This window comes from Mus caroli, chromosome 4 (genome assembly GCF_900094665.2).
Source record: "Mus caroli chromosome 4, CAROLI_EIJ_v1.1, whole genome shotgun sequence".
Taxonomy (NCBI): domain Eukaryota; kingdom Metazoa; phylum Chordata; class Mammalia; order Rodentia; family Muridae; genus Mus; species Mus caroli.
This window is the reverse complement of record NC_034573.1, coordinates 35,713,492-35,732,905: the sequence shown is the minus strand read 5'-3', so window position 1 is coordinate 35,732,905 and position 19,414 is coordinate 35,713,492. Positions and strand designations below refer to the sequence as shown.

The following is a 19,414-nucleotide window of genomic DNA, read 5'->3' as shown; positions in this document are numbered from 1 at the left end:
CTCTCTCCAAGGCAGAGTGGGTCTCAAGCCCTGGGCAAAGATTCGGTACAGCCTACTTTGTCCACGCCAAAGCCTGTGGGTAGACAGTGCCAAGGGTTCGCTGCAGCTTGGATATCATCCACACTACAGTAAGTAGCAACCCACCTTGAACAGGTAAGGACAGATGCAGAGCCAGGAGCTGTCTCAGATCTCCAGATTTCCCATGCAGTATCTGCCCCGGCCAGCAAGCCTCTCTCCCTCCCTCCCTCCCTTCCGGGAGACAAAATGACCAGCCTTTTCTTCCCCCTGCCTCTCTCCTGCTGCCACCGGGAGGGGTGGAGAGGGGGTGGGGACCTCTTTTGCATTCAGACCAACTCTGGCTGGGCCTCTGGGGCTCCCGCGAGGCTGTCTGTAATTAACATTCTGATTCTCTGAGCCTAAGAAAAGCTCACAGCAAAGCTATTTCTGGACGATGGAGGTTCAGAGGGATATTCACCTACTAACACCGAGCCAGGCCCGAGAACTGGCTGTGCAGGCTGTGTCCTGCCGGCAGCCATGCACCTCGTATCCAGAGATCAAGCTGCTTGATAGCTGGCCTTCAGAGCCCAGTTCAAGTTCAGATCTCCTCCAGGAAGTCTGCCCAGAATGTTCCTAGCTCCCCCAACCCCCTAGCCCCATGCCTGCCTCTTAGGAAAGGGGAAAGAGACTGGTTGAAGTCACTCTAGATCCTCCATCACCTTTTCTGTTTGTTGTCTTTTCCTGACAGCCGAGCAGACCAAGATGTGAATTCCTGGGCTGGTGCCTGTCGCTAAGCCTGACGAGGAATTTAACTTGGAAAAGGCCTACAAGCTGTACCTGCTCATCTACATGCATGTGTTGTGGCATGGATGTACCACACACACACCATCATTTAATAAATAGATGTTTAAAAAAATGAATCAGGGAAGCCTCTCTGCACTTGTAGGATGGCACAGTGGCTAAAGGTGCTTGTCACCAAGCCTGAAGACCTGAGTTAGAGCCCCAGACCTCCCCATATACAGTGTGACATGAGTGTGCCCATACATCTAATACACACAACACACACACACACATACACACACACACCACACCACACCACAATTTTAAAACTTTTAAAAAATGCATTCTTCCTCTGCCCACCCCCCCCCAGAGGTGTCCAGAACAGCAAACACTAGATGATGACGTCAGAGTAGGGTGTGTTGAGGTGAGATGATGACGTCAGAGTGGGATGTGTTGAGGATGGCTGGTGAAGACCCTAGTAGGTGCTTAGGTCCAATGGCCCCATGAGGAGCTGACAGAGCGGGCAGTGCCACCTCACCTTGTAGATTTTTCCCTCTTCTGTGCCCACCAGGAACATGTAGTCGATCTCTTTGTGGAAGTCAAAGGCAGTGCCACAGCCTTGGAAGAAGAGGGGACAGACTTAGACTGGTTCTCAGAGGGAGCCTCCCACCCAGCTCACTGTTGGACAAATAGCTGCTCTGAGGGCTGGGCTCTGGCCAGAAAAACAGAAACTGGACCTCGGGCTTGCTTGCCCTAGGCTGTATGGACTCGGCAGACAGGAATGGAGGCCTGGGTAAACAAGGCAGGAATTGAGTTAAACAGGGTCAGGGTCATGGTAAACAGGGATGGGGGTCTGCAAACAGGGACATGGTCTGTGCAAACAGGGATAGAGTCTGCATAAACAGCGTAGGGATTGAGTAAACACGGACAGGATCTGGGTAAACAGGGCTTAGATCTGCATAAACAGGGATGGATCTGCATAGCAGCACCTGATTAGCATAAACTAGAGCAGGGTCTGCCTGGATCCCGTGTGCCAGTGGTCAAGGGCTCAGCCCATAGAGCTAGGCTTTCCAGCCTCCTGAATTGTCACAGCCACTGATCCTGGGTGCTGGGACTGGACGGTCTTGCCGGGCTAGGGGTGTGAAGGCTGGGGCTCCTACCTACAGTGTGCAACTGCAGCCCCTCGGGGATTTCTGTAGTGCTGCCTTCAGTCTTCAGCTTGATAACGTCGATGTGAACCAGCTCGCTCTGCAGGCAGAGGGATGGAGAGACGAAGGACTAGATTAGTTCGGTAGCTTTTTGCCATTTAGCTCCTCCCACTTCCCCACTCACCCCTCCATGACCCTTTCTGGGAAGCAGGCACCTTGACGAGGGTCCATGACACTATCCTGCCATCGGACGACACAGAAAAGAAGTTGAGGTTGTGGTCCATGTCATCCTTCTGCCACTTAACCTGAAACACCCCAAGCCACAGTTTTGGAACTCTGTTAGGGTGCGGAGTTACAGCTGTAGGTGGGGCTCACCAGGCACTCACCCGTGGCTCAGGTGCAAGTTCTAGGAGCCCATTTCCCAGAACTCCATGATGAGACCTTCTGATCTCATTTCACCCAACCTGGGACCACCATAGCAGTCTGAGCACTGCCTTAAGGTGCGGTTTTGGCAGGAGGTACTCAATTTCTCCCTGGGTCGGGTTCTAGCGGTCTAGTTGTGGGAAGAAGTTCTTGTTGTGGGTTTAATCTCCCCACACAGCCATGACCTGGAAAGGTCAGAGCCCCACAACTCGCCCTTTCACTTATAAAATGGAAGCCATGATAACGATAACATAGGCATACAGTGAGAAGTAAATGCTATGCCATATATAAACTGCACATTGTTAAGTGTTACAATAATAATCGCTAATGGGGGCCAGGCATGGTGGCAAATACTTCTGCTTGATGGCATCTGTGAGAAGTGACTTCGAGCTTTCAGAGGACAGGCAGGAGGATCATGAGTTCTAGAGCAGCTGGGCTACACAGCAAGCTCCTGTCTCAAAAAACGAGCAAACACTCTAGCTAGCTGACAGCCGCACTAGTAACATCATCCTAGGAAGGTGGGCTGCAAGCGGCTGTGGGGAGATATGTGGGGGAAGGAGGCCATCCCCTCTTCTAGGCTTGGCCTTTAACTTGAAAGTCTCCTTTGCTCCCACCTTCAAACCGGCACTAGCTCCTGCTCCCAGAATCTTGCTCCCAAATCCCAGATTTGAGCTGCGTTTCTCCATCTGCAAATCCGGGTTAATTACCCTGCCCCACCCGTCTTCTCGAGGCTGGAAGCAAACATATGGGAAAGTGTTTTGGAGACAGAGCTGTTGTCTTATGAAGATGACACGCTTGAGGCTCAAGTTTCTGTTGCCAGATGTGGAGGCTTGGCCAAGCCAAGTCCCCAAAAGCTGGGGTGGGGCTGGGTGCCCAGAGCTTTCCATCCTCTGACTCCCTCCAGACCCCCCATGCTGGGACCCCTGTCCAGTCTCCTCCCTCTGTCACAAGCTGAGGTTCAGAGAGGGAGGCCAAGAACCTAGGCCTGTTGCCTGTAACTGCTGTTGCCTGTAACCACAGCTGTCACCATGGCTGTTGGAAAGGAGGGTGGCTGGGGGGTGGGGGAAGAGAAGGGGTTGTCTCTCTCCATCCAGCCCCTAGGCCTGGTGAATCCGATTGGAGCCGCTGCGGGAGGCCAGGCTGAGTCCTGCCTGGGCTTGTCTGGGTAGCGGGTTCTTTTGTGCTTTCACTGGGAGGCCAGAATTTTGCAGAGGCTGTAAGGCACAATAAGGATGCATCTGGAGACTACTTCCCCTTCTGTGCAAACATGGTCCCTTTAAAGGGGGGAGGGGACAAAGGTGTCAAAGGCCAGGCTGTAAGAGGCGCAGGGGAGCTGCAAAGGGAAGTGTTTAATGAGCAGACGCCAGCACTCATGGAAATTGTATTTCACACCCCACTTAGCAGCCTCATGCCCGGGGTGTGTGTGTTTGTGTGTGTGTGTGTGTGTGTGATCCTAGACAGTGGAGGTGAGAGGGTAAGAATAAAGCCGAGAGGATCCAGAGAGCCAGTGAGGACCCGGGGAGCAGCAGGGGGCACTGCACCAATTCTTCCTCTTTTGCCGCATCTGATTAGGATCGAGCACCCAGTCTCTGCTTATACTTTCTTCCTGTTGCCTTTCTAGAATTGTGCTGTCACAGATTGCTGCTGGCTAAGGTTTCACAGGAGGGTCTGATCAGTGCTTAGGCACCCTTGTGGGCAACCTGGGGAAGGAGCCTGTGCTCTATGGGACATGAGCCATTTTAAAACCCTGGCACCACAGCCTTCCATAGTTAATGGCCAACACAACAGACTCTGCCCCAGCCTGGCGTCTGAAGTCCTGATACACAGGGCACAGTTCCTTTAAGGAGGGCTGAGGTTCTTGGGTCTTGGACATCTCATTCAACTAGCTTGTCTTGTCTTAAAGCTCCAGGCTCCTAAGAGCACACTGCTGGGCTACCCCTCTGCTTTCCCTATTAACCTCTGGCCAAACATGTTCCTCTCTGTCATTCCCCACATCTACGGATGCCCTACAGGGCACCCCAAACCCACGATGCTTCTCTTTCCCCATGTCTATTTGATGTTCCTGTCCCAACAACTCTCCATCCTGTGTCCACATGTCCATCTCCCCTGCCTCTGCCCTTCCTTAGCCTTCAACAATTCTCCTGCTGTAGCAGAGAATCTTTCCAAAACACTATAGTGACTGTTGCACCTCGCCCAAATCCTCACATGATTGGGCTGTGACTTTCAAACTGTGCTCATAGGATGTTTTAGGAACCCTGACAAGGTACCACAGGAGGCAGCAGAAGTGACAACAGGTGACCCTTTAGTAAGCAAGGCCCTAGTTTTACAGGAACAGCTCTGCTCTCATCTCTTTTGATATATTTACTTTTGTGTTAATCTCTGACGTGCAGTGGCCATGCTAAGCATACTCCCCATGAGTGCCTATCTTCTCCTCAGGTCTTCCCCCTCCCCCTTTCACACATGCTCTGAATGATGCATGGCTCCTCAGTGGGCCACTCTGCTTGAAGCCCTTTATTATTGCACAGTAACTCCTTTGGTCACAGTGACATCCTGTAAAATCCAGACCAGGAGCCAGGCACTGGTGGCACACACCAGGACTCAGGAGGCAGAGGCAGGCACGTCTCTGAATTTGAGGCCAGCCTGGTCTGCAGAGCAAACCCAGGGCATCCAGGGCTGTTCAGAGAGACCTTGTCTCAAAAATTAAAATGAAATGAAATCTAGGTCAGAGGTTACTTCCTCTGGACAGCAGTTCTCAGTCCTCCTAATGTAGTGGCCCTTATGTTGTGATCTCCCCAACCATAAAATTATTTTTCTTGTCACTTTATAACTGTAATTTTGCTACTGTTATGAATGGTAATGCCGATATTTTTGGAGATAGAGGTTTGTTAAAGGGATCTCGACCCACAGGTTGAGAAACACTGCTCTAGCAAGCCCTGGCTTTCTGCCTTTAGTCCCCACCCAGGCTAATGTTTCCCTTTATGCACACATACTTTACATACTTTAGCACTTAGCAGTGTGCCCTGCCATGGTCAGCCTGTGGCTGTGGGTGCCTTGCACCAAGAACTCCAGAGGTGAGGCCTTAACCCTGAACAGCAACCACATGAGCAGACAGAAGTTAATGAATGGATGTGTAATGGAGGCACTGAGGGGAAAAAGAGGAAACTGGAAGTGAGTGGATGAGCGGCAGATGGTTCCTTCCTAGGTTGTGTGCCTGACTGGACAGAGGACAACAGGTAAACTGCAGTACTCTGGCTCTCCACCCTGCCTGCCATTCATTCAGTACCACTCATAACAGTAGCAAAATTACAGTTAGAGAGCATGGCAGAGTAGGAAGAGGGCGCTTGCTCTGAACCTCTTCCACAACCCTGGGTCAACGAGGGGCATCTCTCTCACGGTTGGCCTTGGGCTGTTCAGGCTGGCGAAGCAGAGTCGGGCCTCTAAAGACAATGGTGACATTGCCTGTATATCTATTGAGTTCCATGTGCCTGAACGTAATGCGTTAGGAGGCAGACTCTTGGATGGACAGACGCTCTGGGACCATGTTGGAGAGAGTGAGATAGGAGGGCATGTAACCCAGCTGACACCATCTGCTCCAGGCTCTGGAGAAGAGCTGAGCCCGAGAGGTCACCATGTCCCCTGTGCCTGGGAAATCTACTCTCTGCTCAGTCTTCTCTGGAGCTCATATCCAGTGCATGGAGCAAAAGATTCAAGGCCAGAAGAGGTGGGCTCAAAAACTGCCTGAAGATTGTCAGGGCATGAGGACAGAGGACAAGAAAGCCTTAGGAGTTGCCTGATGAACCCAGAGCTTTGGGGCAATTTGGGGCAGAAATCCAACTTTAGATTCTCTTAGACCTGCCCGTGAGAGTAGCCCAGCTTACAGAGGCAGGGCATCTTTGGGACACAGAGGGGTGGTCTGAAGCCTGTCTAGAAAAGATGATGCTACAAGAGGCTCAAGGACAGACGGCCTCCCGGACTCTCCAGCCACATCCAGAGGGTATCTGGGAACAATCTTTCTCAGGTGACAGGGGAGGGTCCCTGTGGGATCCAGGAACCTTGTAGATAAGGATCTTCACCAAAGGTCCAGGAGGTGCCCAGCTAGGGCCACTGAAGTACTGGTGGCACTGGTGAGTCTTGGCAGACAGCTAAGGTCTCCCTGATAGAGCTTATGGGCAGCAGACTCCAGCTCGGAAAGAAAACTGTCGCCTCCTAAGTCTCCCTTTGCTCTTCTCATATCCAGCCCCTGGGCCTCTTATGTGCCTGCCACTTGCTTTCCCCAGCCCCTTGTGTGTCCTTGTCCTAGCCCTCCTCCATGGATCCTGAGCCCACGTGCCCTCCCCCCAGGTCCCGGGCTCACCTGCCATACAGGGTCCGTGTGCTTGCCAGACTTGGAGGTGCTGCGGAAGCAGGGCTGCGAGTGGGGCTTCTTGAGGTTGTAGATGGCCACGTTGCCATCATAGTAGCCCACGACCACCAGGTACGGGTGGTCCACATGCATGTCCAGACACATGATGCCACTCTCACTGCTGAACATGTACTCGGGAAAGCTAGGGTTCTTCATGCTGTAGAGTAGCAGCATGCCCCGGCTCTGTTTCATGAAGTCATCTACCCAGGAAAGACAGGAGGGCTATAGCTGAAGGTCTACCTGTCCTGCCAGGGGAGCCCCCTTGCTTGGGCCCCAGCAGATGGGTAGGGTCTCCTCCTCTGTAAGGTTCCTGGGCCCTACGGGGACCCTTGTCTGTCACCTGCCCAGGCCTGTGAGAGAGCATGGGATGCCTGACTGGCCCTTCATCCTCTGACTATGAAATGGAAATGTTTGAAGTTGACCCTCTCTTCTGATGGCCAGATCCAACATCTGGTAAAGGTGACTAGGCCAGTCTGAGCTGCAGTCACTCTCTGTTCTCTCTGGGGCACAGAACAAGGGGATGTAAGCTCAGACAGTTGTTATTTTAAGAATGTGAGTGGATTTGGGGAGGTGTAGTATCCTCCGAGGGGATTTGGATACGCAGGGTAGAGGCAGGCTGCTGTGCAGTGCACACCCAGATGCCTATGTTCCTCGCAAAATCCTCAGGCAAGCACAGGAACCAAGCTTGAATTAGTGAGCTATTGTCTAACCAGACATGGTGATGTAGGCCTGTAATCCCAACCTCTCAAGGGCTGAGACCGGAGGACTGCAGGTTCAAGACCAGTCTGGGAAGTTTAATTTAGACCCTGTCTCAAAATTTAAAGAAGAAAAAAGAAAGGGGAAGGAAGAGTAAAGAAGGAGAAAGAGGAGGGGCAAAGGAAGAGAGAGAAGGGAGGGAGGAAGAGAAGGAAGAAAGAGGATAAAAGGATGGGAGAAAGAGGGGATAGGAGAAAGGAAAAAAAGGAAGAGGAGGAGGAGGGGGAGGAAGAGAAATAGAGGGGAAGAGGGGGGAAGAGGAAGAGGAGGAGGGAGAGGAAAAGGAAGAGGGGGAGGAGGAGGAGAAGGAAGAGGGGGCGGGTAGGACACAAAGCCCAGGTTTCAGCCTCCAGCACAGCAAGCAAGACAAAACAACAAAGGCATGCTGTTGTCTGTGGTCAGCCCATGGCAGTCATCTGGAAGCATGTCCTCATAATTTTACCCCACAGTTCCCCCAAGCAGCTATGCCTGGGCTCTCAGCAGACCTCCGATGTCTGCAGGTCTCTAGCTAAACAGCCCCACACAGCCCACTCAGCCCAAATGCAGATCTCGGTGGTCAACAATGGAGTGCTCGGTACAGGTCCTCTTCCCTCCCGCCCCATGCCATTCCCTACATTCGTAGTGACTATCCAGATACACAACCATTGAGCAGCACATAGACCTGCCCCTCACATCCACACCTCTTGCTGCCAGTCCAGACCTCTCAGTCTTCTCAATCTAACATCTTGGAGCCAGAGCTGGAAATGCAGCAGGCAGTCCAGCGCATCTTGTGCATCCTCTCCCATCCCAGGGAAGTCTTTGCCCTTTCCACTCCCCCTGTTCCGGGGGTTCCTCCTCTAGCAGAATGGCTGCAGCCCCTGCTGTGTTCACAAAGCAGCCAGTTCTGAGATGTGCGGTGGTGTGGGGACAGCAAGGCCATCGTGACTAGTGTGGCTGAGCCACTTCTCCCTCTTAGTTCTGAGGTCTCCCATGTGGTCCCTGGACTCATGGCATGACCTCAGCTATTACCATGCACACCCCAGTTATTGCCACCCTATAGATTCTGTAAAGACCAGGCCTAGGGAAAGCCCACCTTCCTTTCCTGTGACTAGTCTTCACGAGCTCTGAGGCTCTGCTCAGGAACCCTCTCTGGGTCCCCTGCATGTACTGATGGTGGAAATGTCTAGGGTCCATCCTGAGCCATGAAGGAGGGTACTGTTGCTTGGTTGTTGTTTTGCTTTGCTTTTGTTTGTTTGTTTGTTTGTTTGTTTGTTTTTTCCAAGACAGGATTTCTCTGTGTAGCCCTGGTTTATCTGGAACTTGCCCTGTAGACTGGGATGGGCTTAAATTCAGAGATCCGCCTGTCTCTGCCTCCTGAGTACTGGGATTAAAAGTGTGCGCTGAGCTGGAGAGATGACTCAGTGGTTAAGAGCACTGACTGCTCTCTTGAAGGCCCTGAATTCAAATCCCAGCAACCACATGGTGGCTCACAACCATCCTCAATGAGATCTGATGCCCTCTTATGGTGTGTTTGAAGACAGCTACAGTGTACTTAGATATAATAATAAATAAATCTTAAAAAGAAAATGTGCACCACTACTGCCCAGCGGCACTTTGGTTTAGGAAAAAAAAGTGTTTCTGTCCAAAGATCCCCTTGTAACAGGGCCCCAGACCTTGGCACACCTGACTCCATGATGGAAGTGTCTTTCAGGTCATAAAGCACAGAGACAACTAAGTCAGCACAGAGACAGCACCACCAGCCAAAACGAAAGCAAAGGCCTAATCCATCAAAATCCACAGTTCTGGGAAAGTCTCTAATGTGCTTCTGCTTCTGGCTAACTGTTCTTGTTAACTGAAGTATGTCAGCCTAGAATATGGTTCTTGGGCTTAAAAATTCACCGCGAGAAAGGCTACACTGGGGTAATGAGCACCAGTACAGTCACGGGCTGGCTAAGAAAGTTTTTCTATTGGCTTAAACCCAAGTCTGAGCAGTCTTCTCTGGTAAATATCCCACAACACCCCGAGGTCAAAGCCACAGTAGGGGGTCTGCCTTAGAGTAGGTGGGGAGGGGCTGGCAGTACCTCCATTAGAGCTCCTAGGTGAGCCCCACGGGCTAATTCTCCTGGGGAAGAGATCTAGAGCTGGCCAAGGCTGTTGCTCTTCTCGAAGGGCAGGGACTGTTCACTCCATCTCCCTCTGTTCATCAAGCAGACCCCGAGACCCTACCTGCCTCTCCACCTCCCATCCTTTCACTCCTCGTTTATCCTGCAAGGTCAGAGACAGCCATCGCTGGGCCCTCCAGATGGCTACCGGCCAGAGTGAGCCACCGGGGCTTCTGATTCCAATCTGTCCTCTGCACTAGCCAAGACTGACAAAGGGTATGAGGAAGAATGAGAGACTGAAGCGATGGTTGGTGATGCTCAGTGCTATGCGTTGGGCTGTGCCCCATGATGGGCAGTGCTGATGACCGACTTTCTCTACGCAACCCCCCTGGCTCCTGTAGACATGCTCAGTACTCATGACAAGTGAAGTCAGGAAGGGAGGGTAGGGAGGTCTAGGCTGCTCAGTAACTGAATGGAGGACATTTCTGCTCTAATTGCTGAACCACTGGTACTAGAAGCCTGAATTGTGGCTCCAAAGTTTATAGATGGAGAAAGTGAGTCTCAGAGGGGAAACAGTCTATTTGCATGCATAATACACGTCACACAGTGTCCTTTCAATAGCTGAAATTCTCTTTCTCTGCTAATCTGGTCTCTTAAATTATTTTCATTTGTTTGTGCATGTGCATGTGCATGTGCGTGTGTGCGTGCATGCGTGTGTGTGTGTGTGTGTGTGTGTGTGGGTGGGTGGGTGTGTGTGTGTGTGTGCACTCACATGCATGTCATGCATTTGGCAGTCAGAGGACAATTTGTAGATGTCATTTCACTCCTTCTACTCTGGGCTCCAGGGATTAAGCTTAGTTTGTCAGGCTTAGCAGCAAGCACCTTTACCTGTTAAGCCATCTCTCCAGCCCCAGTAATTCGGTCTTTACATGGAAGTGGACAGAGGAAGGGATAGAGACACCCCTAACAGTATGGTGGTTACTGGCAAAGCCAATCCAAGCTTCCAGGCTCTAGACTGGACAGTGTGGAAGGCACAGGGCAGTCAAGCATGATAAAGGGAATGGCCGTGCAGAGAGAAGCAGGGGTCACAAATAAGGCTCACACAAGGCACACAACTATGATGGTCACATGCATGCTGGACTTCAGTCACACTTCATCCACTGGCTTTAGTGGTCTTTGTTACTTGCAAGGTAAGGAGTCTTCTGTAATATAGGGCATAGCTCCTAGTCCTGGTTAGAGTATGTTTGTGAATATGTGTTTCAATGCTCCCTTTGTCAAAATACACCAGGAGAGCAAAGAAAAATGTCATCGGACTGCGGTTTCCGCTTGACCTTTGTCTGTGAACTCCTCATTCCTGATCTTGGGGGCCCACGAAGATCTCATGATTCCACTTTAAAGGGATACCCAGTGTGACATCACAGCCTCAATCCCCAACACCACATGACATCAACATCTTATTTTCTACCCTTAAATGACAATATTATTAATCAAACCACCAATGGTCCTCTTGTGACATCATCTGTTAGTGTCATACTGCCTAACCATCCAAAAATCCTAGCATGAGATCACCAGCCAGAAGCCTGATGATGTCACTGCTCAGCCACCCAACATTCCCAGTACACCACTAACTGGGTCACCAGTAATCTCATATGACTTTAGGATCATAAAGTGCCTCTGTTACCATGGATCTTAGTCCCTGAGATACTTTGTTCTTAATGCCACGAGATTTCATAGTTCCGATGACCCAGACGGGAGCCCCCAGCTTTACCTCTGTATAAGAAGACTCTAGTTTGGGGCCAGTAAAGAGATTCTAGAGTCTTCCAGACTATAGGATTTCAGGAATTACATGTGGTTGAGTACAACAGAAAGAGAAACAGGGAGGGGGAAGGCCCAGGAGGAGTAAAGTCTACTGAGGTGATAACCTCTGGGAATCCTTCAGACCATTCAGCTACGAGTGCTCCATCTTCTGAGGAAGTGCTGCTCCCCACCATCAGCATAAAGATTGGGAAAAGAGTAAGGTCAGATGTGGGGCACACCTCAGCTTGTTCTTTCTGGTGATGGAGTTTGGTTCCTTCGAAGTCTGCTCTACTGCATAATCACTACGGCCTTCCTGACTCTCCCCTCAATCAGCCACAAGGTTTCAGGCAGGATAATCAGTTCCTCTTGACAGAGCCTTATGTGGTAGCTGTCCTAAAACCACCGTCTCAGGGAATGGGACAGTGGGAGGAAAGAAGGGAGGGACTGAGGGAAGGAGGGAGGGACTGAGGGAAGGAGGAAAGAATAGAAAGGGGGAGGGAGAGAGAGAGGGAGGGAAGGAGGGAGGGAGAGGGAAAAGGGGAGGGAGAGGAAGAGGAAGAGAGACTGACTCTTATTGGGAACTGAATCTAGGTAATTACTATACCATTGAATCTATCCTTCCTATTTTTTATTTTGAAGCAGGAATCTCACTAAATTGCCCTGGCTGGCCTTGAACTTATTCTGTAGCCCAGGCAAGCCATGCACCTGCAATCCTACTTCAGTCTCCTGAAGCGAGGTATGGCTTCATGTACGTCTTAATTCTACCATAGACCAAAGCTCTGACTGTCTTCAGCTTCTGCTAGGACAGACTGAATACTATCCAATGAGCAAGACAGATCAATGTCTTCTTAACTGGAATTTGTCACTGGGGGCCTCAGGGCCATAACTGCCAGCTCTGCCTGGTTCCGTTCTTGGTTATGAGGGGTGGGCACTGTAGGGCATTCTGGCTGCCCCAGGACTACTCAGGACTCAAGGAGAGCAAGGCAGTGGAGGGCATGTTGGGGCACAAGGCTAAAGCCAGGTCAGCGGTCAGTAGGAATAGATGCCAACTGAAGAGACAAAGATACCATGCCAGCCTTGGCTGGCAGGCTTCTCTGTACTGTGGCATCCTAAACGAGGCCAGCCTAGGCCTGGTTCCAAGGCAGCAGCTGTCTGATGACTCCCTTATTAAGTCATGCAAGAGGCACTTGGAGGGGGGTGTGGAGTAGGCAGACTAATGCCCCCCCACAAATGTCCACATCCTAATCCCTGGAGCCTATAAATATGTCACTTTGTATGGCAAAAGGGACTTTGCAGATGTGATTAAGTTAAAGACCTTGAGATGGGGAGATTATCTTGGATTACCCGGGTGGATTTGATGTAATCGTAAGAGTTCTTATAAGGGAAAGAAGGAGGCAAGCAAGTCAGAGACTCAGATGTGACGGCAGAAGCCAATGTCAGGATGATGCAGTTGCTGGCTGGAAGAGGGCCACAAGCCATGGGATGCAGGCAGCCACTAGGAGCTGGAAACAGAAAAAGAAACAGGTGCTCCCTGGGAGGCGTCCAGAGGGAACACAGCCCTGCTGATACCTGATTTTAACTCCGTGTAATCCATCTTGAGATTCTGGCCTCCAGAACTCAGAAGAAATGTGTTATTTAAGCCATTGTGTTTGTGGTCGCTTGCTGCTCCAGCAACAGGAAGCAAATGCCAGAGACATTCAGGGAACGGAGGCCCAAACTCTAATTTTAGGACTCAGAACGGTGGAGCTTTTTCTCCTGGGGTGATGCAGATGCAGCTCTGGAGTCAAGGGAATAGCCACACTAGCACAACAGAGAAACCCTCTCTCTCTTTCCTACCCCTGGCTCTGCCACCTTGGACTCCAGGAACAGAAATGCCCCCTTGTGTTGGGATTTCCACAGTTTCCATAGGCAGGGGACCAGCCCAAGGCTGGCTTGGAAAAGAGTCTTGATTCTGGAGGTTCCAAACCTCAGGCATGGTCAGAGACATCAGCGCCAGGCTGGCTCAGGCTCTCAGCGTGGTTTTCTTCGGCACCCCTGTCATGTTGGGAGCTGTATTTAAATAGTGTGGGAAGTAAGAGCGAGCGAGGCCTTGGAGACAGAACACATCAAGTAGGACATTTAATTTGATTTAGGGAAAATGAGGCAAACATTTGAGAACCTAAATAACTAACCAGTAATTAAACTAACAACGGAATGCCCTTGCATGCCACCCGGCAAGCAGAGTGGCCTTTATGGACTGTATTTACAAAGAGACTTGACAACATAATTAGTCCTGTAAATTTTACGCAGCCCGCAGCTACGGAGTGATGGATTTTGTGTGTGGAGGATGAACAGGGAGAAATGAGGTGGATGAATTTCCATTTTCAGTAAATGAAATTAACACTGCTTAATTAGTGAAGCCAACAAGTAAATGATGGGGAAAGATTTAAACTCTTACTAGTGCATCTCTGGCCTGGGCAAGTTCAAGGGACAGCGCAGAAATGAGTTTAGTGCGCAGAGGAGGGCTGCTGTTGGCCTAGCTTGAGGTGCTGCCCCAGAGAAAAGCAGGGCTGAAGGACAGCTGGCTCCCTTGCCCTTCCAACATGGGGCCTGCTAGGAAGCTTCCTGCCCCGTCTCCTGTGGGATAGCCTCTCGGAAGCACACAGGCTTTCTAGAGCCTGCTCTGCCATCCCTGCCTGACAGACCGTGAGAAGTCTCCATTTCTCTGCTCTGCGCTGGCTAATGAGCTGGAGCGGAGCCCTTCGTTATCACAGGCTGCCACGGTCACATCCCAGATGTTTCAAGACCATCTCTTCCTGAACGGAATCCTTTTGTCTCCCAATATCCCTCCACCTTCGTTCACCTGCACAGCCTCTTCCGCTCACGTCCTGGGAATATGTAGTCCAACCTATGGGGCACCCACGTCTCTGTGCTTTAAGCAGCTCGGACTGGAAGCGGTAGCGGGAAGGCAGGTCTAGATTTGTTGGTTATCCTTCCTTTTCGCTTCTTTTTTGGGGGGAGGGGAAGGAAGAATTGAGACTGGGTTTCTCTGTCTAGCCCTGGCTATCCTGGAACTCTTTCTCTGTAGACTAGGCTGGCCTTAAACTCACAGAGATCTGCCTGCTTCTGTCCCCCAAGTTCTGGCATTAAAGGTGTGCACCACCACCAGCTTCCTTTTCTGTTTTTGCTCTGTATCTAAAGCCAGGAAACTGTGTCTGAAGGATGTGACATGTCTCAAATATATATCCCTATCCTTCCTGTGCTGGATAGTTTTATGTCAATGTGACATAAGCTAAAGTCATCTGAGAGGAGAGAATCTCAATTTAGAAAATGTCTCCATATGATCAGGCTGTAGGCAGACCTGTAGGGTGTTTCCTTAATTAGTGATTGATGTGGGAGGGCTCAGCCCATTGTAGTGGTGTCATCCCTGGGCTGGTGGTCCTGGATTCCATAAGAAAGCAGGCTGAGCAAGCCATGATGAGAAAACCAGTAAGCAGCGCCCCTCCATGTCCTCTGCATCAGCTCCTGCCTCTGGGTTCCTGCCCTGCTTGAGTTCCTGTCCTGACTTCCTTCAGTGATGAACAGTGGTGTGGAAGCACAAGCCAGACAAACCCTTCCCTCCCCAAGCTGCTTTGGTTCTGGCTTCCGACAGCAATAGTAACCTAACTGAGACACTGCCTAATTTTTCTGTGCCTGAGTCTCAGAATAAAAATCTAAGAACTTCAGGGGAAAGGAAGCTGAAGAGGCCTGGCCTGTGCCTGCTGGGATCAAACTCAGCAGTGAAGCTGAGTTCTCATTCAGTGTTTCAAGTCAGGCAATTTTGTTTCTCCCTGTGGGTTTCTATTTGGGAATGTCCAGAGACTGTGATGGATGGAGGCTGGCGAGACCGGCTGTTCCCCCACCCCACCCCCCCGTGACCCTGTCTACAGCCAGGGTGCTGCTCCAGCTTGCACTTCTCCTTCCATGGAGCACTCGTCTAAGAACATAGGACATCCCAGGTGACCTCAGGAGCCAATGCCTCGGCTGGCCCTGCTTAGGCCTGAAGGAGGTACTGTAATCAATGGTCACCTGAAAGCTGGCTGAACTCCTGCGCTGGTGACACCAGCATAGAACCCTGCCCCAGCCACTGGCTTCTGTGGAGATTCTCCCCCCCCNCCCCCCCCNCCCCCCCCACCCCCGCTCTGCTCAGGCTTTCTGAGGGACCTGCAGGGAAGTTAGGAGACAGGACAAGAAGGTGGCAATGACTGGCCTGAGTGTGTAAACGCTCCTGCAGCACACAGGGCTCTTCTCATGCAGGCCTCCTGAGATGGAGGCCTGGCTGGCTGGGTGTCAGTCTTGCCATGTCACTAAGGAGGAGACAAGGGCACAGAGAAGTGATCCTCCAGAGGGAGCTCTCTAGCTGCCTGTGGGTACCACTGGCGCTGTGCCTCCAAAGACCAAGGAGGGACAAAGAAACCTTTCCTGGATGAGTGTTTGCCCAGAGGAGGCCGGGAACCTGCCAAGTTGAGGCATTCCCTCATGGAAGATATTACCTTTTTCTGACTAAGGATACTTCCCATGGATCGCCTCCAGAGGACGTTGCTTCTAACCCCTCCTAGAAGATGGGCTGCGATGTACCAGAGTGTCTCCTCCCGCCTGCAGAGGCTCCCACACTCTCACCTCAGCCTAAAACGGAGAGCCTGGGCCACACATGGGGGTCCACACCCACTCCTGGGAAGGCCTACCCAATTTTCAGGCTCTGTTCCAGGCCCAGTAGCTGCAGTGCGCGTTGGGGGTGGGGTGGGGGGTGTTTTAATTCCCTGCCAGAGGGGGAGGGTGCTCCCATTTGGCAGCAGCCCACCTTCAGGAGTAGGGACACAAAGCAGGCATTTAGGGCATCCTCAAAGGCGGCTCAGACCACAGAACTGGGAGCAGCTCCAAGGGTTCCTCCCTGAGAGGAATGACAAACACCAACTCCTCCAGACCCCCTCCCCCTGGAGCCCTACCCTGGTCAAAGAACTGATGGGCCATCTAAGAGGCAGTGACCAGGAGCTTGCGAGCCTGCCAGCCAGCAGCAGCTTGAAGAACGGAAGGGTTTTCCTGTTCACAGACATGAATCCTCCCAGCCAGAGAACAAGCTGTTAGCATTAGGGAGCTGTGCTTGGCTCGCTGTGTAGGGCCCTTCCCATTAGGAACAGAAACAGTCCAGCACAGTGGTGGGTGCTCCTGCTTGGCCCAAATAGCAGGAAGGAACAGTAAGTTGCATGCACAGTCAACAGCCGGCGCTGCCTCCTACCTCCAACATACCCCAGCAGGGCCAGAAACACAGGTAACTGTGGTCTCCAGTGGCTCAGCGACAGAAGGATAAACTTCAAACACTCACCTTTCCTCACCCCTACCCTGCCTCAGACCTGGTCAGGAAGGCCAGGTGAGGAAGCAGAGAGAGGGCCTCCATCCCACTCTCCATCTTTCCTTAGCACACCTGCACCAGGTCCCCCAGCCTCTAGCCTCAGGCCTGCAATCCCTTCCTGTATGAGACACGTCCCTGCCCTTCCAGAATTCCTTCAGTTGTTTCCTTCTTGAAATGACTTACCATGTCCTCTGAGGGATGACCCAGCCATATCATTCCTGCCTACAGGCTTGGCCTATGCTGGCCCCTCTGCTGCAAAGCTTGCCCCTTCGTTCTTTGAAGTTCAGTTAGCATATTCAGTTGTATTCTTTTAACCGACATTAATTCCCCATATGAAAGTGGGGGCTTCCCATTAGACCAGTGGTTCTCAACCTGTGGGTCGTGACCCCTTCTGAGTGTCCAATGACCCTTTTACAGGGGTCACCTAAGAGCATTGGTAAATACAACATTTATATTACAATTTGTAACAGTAGCAAAATTACAGTTATAACTTAGCAACAGAAATAATTTTATGGCTGGTGGTCACCACACATGAGGACCCGTAATAAGGCATCGTAGCATCAGGAAGGTTGGAAGCACAGCATTAGACTGGGGGCGGGCTCCAAGGGCCAGTGACTACATCGTGCTCCTCCTCGGATTTCTCACACCTGGCTGAAAGCTCCGACCAGACTAGGAACCTAGTGTCTGATATCTGCATGAGCAAACAAATGAACGGGAAGATCACTTACAGGAGCCATGTCCCACTGCAAAAAGATCCTTGTACTTCGGATTCCTGCAAAAGAAATGTGAACTCGTCAACACTGGAAACAGACATGGCCTTCCCATGGTCATGAGTTTTCCCATGGGCACTGGTGACTAACTGCTCTGCAGACATCCACTGTCTAGCTTAGACTCCTACCATGGTAGAAATTAGATGATCCTGCAACCCAAAAAAGGATCCAGGTCCTATTTCCCCCTACTGTGTCCCATGTCACACTCAAGATGTAAAGTGGAAGAAGAGTCTTATGGCTCAAGATCTGGCACGCAGCGGGTGCTCTGGGGGCACTAGTTTTGCTGCAATATCTGTACTCACCAGCAGAGGGCGGTGACTGCCAGGCGCTTGGCTTTGTCATTTTGAAACTTCCAGAGAGGCAGCAGCGTACCCTCCTGGTCCCTGTATTCATCAGCAGCATCCTCATAGTACTTAAAATCTTCAATGCAAATAGACACAGTCAGCCAGGGACTGCCACTTTGTAGCAAATCGATACCTCTTTGGGAAATACAATGAACCTCTTTGTGTTTGGGGCTGGGGATAACAGCAGTACCTATCTCAGAGGACCACTGTGAGACTACAGGTTGAGTTTAATACATGCAAAGTATCTAGAAAAATGCCAAACACATAATTCTCTCTGTATATTAGTTGTTGGGGCAGGGCCTACAGTAAAGCATCCCTATGTGCGTGCACAGAATCCCAGGCTGCATCCCTCATCCTTGTGAGCTTCCTCAGTGCCTCAGAAGCTCAGATCAGAACAACCAGATTTCAAGGGTTCAGCTGCCAGAGGCTGATTAATAGTTCTATTCATTCTGCATCCTAGATCCCTAAAGTACAGTCCGAGTTTATACTCACTGTCAGGCCTCACTGCAATGGATACCTGGACACACCTCCATGGGTTCCCAAAGCTCAGCTTCATCTGTGAAGCTGTGTCTGCCTTCCATCACTGCTAGGCTAGCCAGAAGCGTCTCCTTCCCATTCACCTAAGCTGTGGAGCTGGGGAATCCTTGGCTGACCTCTTTCTACCTTGTCTTATATTTTCCTCCTGTCTTTTAAAATCTTTTTTAAAAAAACCCATAGCTACTACCTACCTAGGTCAAGATCCCCAACTCCATCACCTGGCTATCATATTCTTCAACTGGTCTCCCTTCATCCTCCCAGAACTCTCTGTCAGTCCACACTTCAGGGAAAGGGGGAGGGGGAGGGGGAGAGATGAATTTGTGCCCGGTAGCCAGAGGGCCTGTAACCTAACATCACTATATCACCCATACTGGACTGGAACATCTGGGCTCAAGTGATCCTCCAGCCTCAGCCTTCTAAGTACGTACCTAGTGCTACAGGTATGTGCTAGTACACTTTTGTTTCTTTACTACATAGCTCAGGCTGGCCTGGAGCTCATGGCAATCCTCCTGTCTCAGCCACCTGAATATGGCTTTTTTGAGAAGACTTAATTTTTTTGTCTCTTCCAAGTCCTCCCTCTCCTCCACTGAGACACGTCATTCCTTTGCCACACGTGTCCTAGAGAGCAGGGCATACGTCATATCCGTCCCTCTGTCTCCAATGCATGGGACAGGAACAGCCACAGAGCAGAGACAAAGTTCTTTCCAAGAATTCAAGGAAATAAAGCAGCATTCAGGAAATGGTTCTGTCTTCTTTCAGGTAGGATGGCCAACTAGAAGAGACTCTCTAATTCTACACAGTCTGGGACACGCCCAATCATTGCCTGGTCCCTCCCACAGTGCCCCATACCTTGATGTAAAATCAAACCTCAAAACTGTTTTGGAACCAAAAATAAGTAAATAAATAAATAAATAAAAACAATTTAAAAATGAGTGGTCAGGAAGGTGTGAGCCTTGATCACATCAAGATTCCTAAGCTCGAGGGAACTTTGAAAATCCCTCATTTCAGTGT

The 19,414-nt window shown here is 50.9% G+C and overlaps 1 protein-coding gene across 3 annotated transcripts in view; it reads right to left on the bottom strand.

Annotated features, from left to right (window-relative positions):
- Positions 1-19,414, bottom strand: part of Dnai1 (dynein axonemal intermediate chain 1) — a 66,736-nt gene that overhangs the window by 6,242 nt on the left and 41,080 nt on the right. For all 3 annotated transcript variants that reach the window (XM_021159678.1, XM_021159679.2, XM_021159677.1), the window contains 6 exons: positions 17,825-17,942; positions 17,481-17,524; positions 6,703-6,950; positions 2,141-2,230; positions 1,938-2,025; positions 1,316-1,395 (listed from right to left, as the gene is read on the bottom strand). In XM_021159678.1, coding sequence (XP_021015337.1) covers positions 1,316-1,395; positions 1,938-2,025; positions 2,141-2,230; positions 6,703-6,950; positions 17,481-17,524; positions 17,825-17,942 — 668 coding nt within the window. The remainder of the gene's footprint in view (positions 1-1,315; positions 1,396-1,937; positions 2,026-2,140; positions 2,231-6,702; positions 6,951-17,480; positions 17,525-17,824; positions 17,943-19,414) is intronic.